This window comes from Triticum aestivum, chromosome 6D, assembly GCF_018294505.1.
Source record: "Triticum aestivum cultivar Chinese Spring chromosome 6D, IWGSC CS RefSeq v2.1, whole genome shotgun sequence".
NCBI classification, from domain to species: domain Eukaryota; kingdom Viridiplantae; phylum Streptophyta; class Magnoliopsida; order Poales; family Poaceae; genus Triticum; species Triticum aestivum.
Window position 1 is genome coordinate 40,502,353 of NC_057811.1, and position 5,089 is coordinate 40,507,441.

Consider the following 5,089-nt stretch of genomic DNA (forward strand, 5'->3'; position numbering starts at 1 on the left):
GGCAGGCTAGAGTATGTACAAGCAATCAAACAACATGCAAATGTGATTTTTTTTTTTTCAATCAGGCACAGTTGAGACATACAATGCACGCAAAAATAACTACCGCAACCAAAGACGTCCCTCGTGACCGCATCCGTTCCGTTTCGTCTCCTCGCCCGCGTCGTATATACGCTACGCATCGCCCGGTGCGAAAGCCGCCACTCCCCTCCCCCAACGCAGCACGAGCCACGAGCCACGAGCCACGCAGGCCGAGAAGGCGACCCAAACAGGCAAGCACGCAGAGCCAGCTAGGCAGAGCCCGACCCGTCAATCCTTTCCCCTCCAGAACCCTCCTGCCCCCTCCCCTCCCCTACCCCGCCACCAGCCGCCGCCGCCGCCTCGCCGCGGAAACCCTAGACCCCTCCCCCGTCCGCCCCGTCCGTTCGCCGCCCCGTCGCCGCCGCCACCGCCACCCGCTTCAGATCTCGAGGACTTCCGCCCGCGATGGAGGACTGGGGTGAGCGCCTCCCTCCCTCCTCTCTCTCTCTCGGGCGCGCGCCTCCCGATCTGCGTGGGTTCCGGTCCGCCGGAGCCGATGCGGGCAGTTCGATTTTGCGACGGACCTCCCTCGAGCCGCCGAATCTTAGGCGTCGGTTGTTTCGCCGGCGCGCCCAGTCCGTCGGGCGATTGGCGGGCCTAGTGGGCCGCCTGCGTGCGATGGTAATCGCGAATTTTGGGCGCTGCGATTGTGCGTGAGATCGGGGCACGTTGCTGCTGAAAACACAGCGCGTTTAGGATTCTGGGCGCAATCGCTAGGAATTTGGGTTTTTGGTATTTGTATACGATATACTTGTTTGTAAGGTCTGTGGAGTACATGGATCAGTCATAAGCGAACGCTGTGTGTTGTTTTCTGAGCCCTGGCACGCCCTTAATCAGTTAGACCTCTGCATGTTTCTGTTTCAGTACTACTAGTACAATGTAATGATTTCGCGCTTTGGTGAAGTATTTTGTGCTGCTTTTATCGGTCGGTAATTTAGAAGACCTGTAGAGCATTTAGGGCGGTTCTTATTTTCGTCGTAGAATCTAGACATTTGAATTTGCATGTGCAACTATGCTTGCTTAGAACAGCTATTGATAGGTTGTGTTATTGCGATGGCCTGCGCTGTTCTTAGTTGTGCTACAAAATGTGTTCCGTGTAGTTTGGACTTGTTAGCCAAATCATTGCACACACAGTATTTTGATGGTTAATGCGATGTTGCAGGTGAATTTGGCCGAATTCCTGTTTGTACAATTTATTTATTTTGGGAGGTTGAGTGGTATCTGATGGTGCTTGCAACATTTTATTAAAGACAGCTTTAGTGCATTATCAGAACAAGTTGTAGGAAGCCTTGAAATCGTAACTTTTTTTTATTGAATCTATGGTGCTTGTTTGTTCTGACACTTAATATTATTTTTTTGGTATTTACAGAGAATGATGATTTTCAACCAATCGCACCTGTTGTGAAAGCTCAACCTCTTAAAAGTAACTGGGAAGATGAAGATGTGGATGAAGATGATGTCAAAGAATCATGGGAAGAGGAGGAAGAGGTACTGGGAAGATTTGCACACTTTTTAGTGCACATAACCCCCCTTTCCCCCTGGCCCACATTTTTGTAGCTCGTCATTTTATGGAAAGTTTAAAAAGGGAATCACCTGGTTATTTTCAGAATTTGTCATTTATTTCTGGGCATTATTAACACTGCAAATATGTGAAACTAGAAAAAATATGTGAAACTAGAAAGTAACATCCAATCTGAGGGTTATCAGGGACATGTGTGGCATGTGCCCACTTGCCAAACATTAATTCCACCCCCAATGATTTTGTACTGGTGCTGGAAATTCGCCAAGTAATCCTTGGTGTTCATTGTCGCCATGAATTTCCAAATATATCACTTTAATATGTAGATGAATCTCTAGCAAATCAAACTGCTGTGTCCTTGCATTATGTTCTGTCTGTTCGCGCGGTCTATTCATTTTGCCTCAACAAGTATATGTTTGGTGAATTGTTTAACAGTGACCATATATGCTCTTTTGTGTATGACTGGTTCTGATGTGCAAATTAATTACCAAAACTTCATGTTTATGCTATGCTGTCAGTAGTAAGCTTTTATTTGGATATGTGCTACTAATTGAATTGTCATTGATTCAACACTGGTTCTGTAATACATACAATGCAGAAACCTAAGCCACAACCTGTAGAAAAGCCTGCTCCAAAACCTAGTGCTAAAGCTGCTGTGAAAAAAGGCAAACAGCCCTCAACGAGTACTGAAGTAGTGGACGATGATGTTCTTGATGATCCTATTTCAGAGAAGCTTCGCCAACAAAGGTATTGCTATTTCTTTTCCTGCCGTGGACTTCTGGTATGATGTGCCTACCATTCAGTTTGTTCACTCTGATGCGTTACTTATTACAGGCTAGTGGAAGAAGCTGACTTTAAGGCAACAGCAGAGCTTTTTGCCAAGAAGGACGGCAGTGAAAAGTCACTAGAGACTTTCATCCCGAAGTCTGAGAGCGACTTTGCGGAATATGCTGAGCTTATCGCAAACAAAATTCGCCCCTATGAGGTCTGTTCAACGTTTTGCAGAGCTCTCTGTTTGGTTTGTATTGGGACTCCCTTTCCTTCAGAAACTGACATCCTTGGCTCATGTATACAGAAAAGCTTTCACTACATGGGTCTACTTAAGAATGTCATGAGACTTTCCATGACACCGTTGAAAGGTGCGGATGCGAAAGAAATATCCTCCTCCGTCACGGCAATTGCTAATGAGAAGATCAAAGCTGAGAAAGAAGCTGCAGCAGGCAAAAAGAAAGGAGGTGAGATTCCTGGACCTAATCTAGGCCCTTTCTGTTTCTGGCCAAACATAATATGTAGCCCTATGATGGGAATGCTGTTACTATCATATGCCTTCTGTGCTGATGTTTGCCATAAATCTGCAGGAGCAAAAAAGAAGCAGCTCCATATAGAGAAAGGAGAGGAGGACTTTGTGGCCCGACCGGGGGCATCTTTTGATGACCCCGACGAGTTCGACTTCATGTGATTGGCTGGGAGGGGAATAGCCTCTTCCGTGTAATACCTTTGAGGCAAAGCAGAGATTAGGGTTTGCGGCGGTCAGTATTCCCTTCAGAGGCACCTGGACACTTGGAACTGCGTGGGAACATGTCTTTATCTATTTGAGGTTGATTTTGACACTCGGAGAATAAGAAGAACGCTTGCGGCTCCCTGAGGCGTTTTTCTTGTTCAAGACCTGTTTGTGCTTTTTTACTCTTGTTCTGTGGGTTGGGATCTGTTCCTTTTTGGCCAACTGTACTATAACGTGTTTCTGGTTATATTGGAGTCATGCAAGTAAATTTTGGTGGTTGCCTCTGTTGAATTCTCGACTTATTTAGAGTGTGCTTTGAAAGAGAATATCTGGTTATTCCAGCATTTTTATTTGGCATGGCTCTGAATCTGTGAGTGTCTCAAGTCGTATGCTGCATAGTGCTCAGGACAAGTTGCACGTACGCAGGCTCGTTTGCAGAGAAAGAGGTCACTGTTTCCTGTCATGTTCGCCCTGCGGCCTCCTAAGAGCATCTACAGTCGGCTGCCTCAACCCTACGCTGTCAGTGACCAATAAAAAAAGTGATCTAGACGGTTGCCTCAAACGCTCGGGGCTGATTGGCATCCCTCGTATTCAGTCCAAATTTAGTGCGAATATGGAGTGGCTCGGGACCACATCAATGGCGGTCTACTCTGGCTCACCTCAACCACACATATATTTGTCTCTGTTCTCTTCCCAGACCAAAACCTAACCACTCCACTTTGCCACCCAAGCTCCCGTCCGGCCTTCTCCAGCAGACTTCAAGTAGTCTGGATCCGTCGACTAGGGTGTGTCGTCCAGTGAGGTTTGGAGGATGCTATGGCCGTACGCATTGCCCTTTGGCGCTCCTGGGAGGACTGCGCCTGACCGACGGGGGATCTTTTCGGTGCGAATCCATTGTGTCGACGCAGAGGACACTCGATCTACCGGGGTAGGATCTTCGCGGTCCGGTAGCCTCCCCATCTCCGGGCCGTTGGAAGAAGAGGATAAGCCCGAGGCCTGCCTCGCTGTCGATATGGCGGCAGCAGATGCGGCGGCGCGCGCTCTACGTATGAGGAAGTTCTCCGAGAGCAAAACCGGGCGGTCTGTGTCATGGCTGGACTGCCCCCGAAAGTTGAGAAGGAAGACATCGACGGATCACTCAACTCCGGTTGGATCCATTGGCGTCTTTGGCCGGTACTTCCGGGATAAAGATGGCAAAGGCGCCGGGAAGGGCAAGGGCAACCATGGATGAGCTTCTCCATAGCTAATATGTAGGTAGAACATGCCAAAGTTTGATAGTTCGATGGTATGTCATGATGTAATAACCGGATGATGTGTGTTGCATCGTTTACGTACATTGCATGTGTTTTGTATGGATTTAAGGTTTGCTAACTAAGGTGTCCGGTTGTGCGAAGAAAAACTTAAAAGATGCAACCCGTCATTATCCACGAACGAGTCCGCATGCGTATAGAGGGACGGATTTGTCAAGTCCAGTTGTAGATGCTCTAACAACTAACATTTTCGGTCCTGAGGCATCAGGCAGTGTTCATGTGTACATCGGTATTTTTTTTACCTCCCAAGCTCCGATAATGCAAGAATAATTTGTAACAGAATCCCTTTTTATTAATTTCTTTGCTTACTATTCATGATCTGTCATAAAAAAAATTACAATCAGATTCATAAACCACAAACACAGGAGTGAGCTGGATAAGCTTTGTTAGTAGAATCCAAATGAAACCCATCTTTCCTATGCCCCATCCCCTCCCCCACTTTGACCCGGAGAGCGGTAACTCAAAATGATGATCGATCTAACGACCGAGAACTACTAGACATCGTTGCACCACAGAGAGGGCGAACTGAAGGCTCTCTTGTGTCCCCAATAAATCAAATATAATGGTAATTTATATATGTGCACTAGTTCAGCGAAGAGATAATGATAAAAGCGTAGTAATGATAGTAGATATTGATTTTTGTAATACCGGTGAATTTGAGGATGGAGAAAGTAGAGAGCT

General features: G+C 46.9%; 1 protein-coding gene across 1 annotated transcript; it reads left to right on the forward strand.

The window, feature by feature from the left end:
• Positions 1-204: 204 nt before the first annotated feature.
• LOC123143372 (eukaryotic translation initiation factor 3 subunit J-A) lies at positions 205-3,448 on the forward strand. Its single transcript, XM_044562291.1, has 6 exons — positions 205-496; positions 1,448-1,566; positions 2,196-2,344; positions 2,432-2,582; positions 2,673-2,832; positions 2,956-3,448. Exons 1-6 carry the CDS (start codon positions 484-486, stop codon positions 3,054-3,056), a joined length of 693 nt encoding a protein of 230 aa, XP_044418226.1. The 5' UTR covers positions 205-483; the 3' UTR covers positions 3,057-3,448.
• The last annotated feature ends 1,641 nt before the right edge of the window (positions 3,449-5,089 follow it).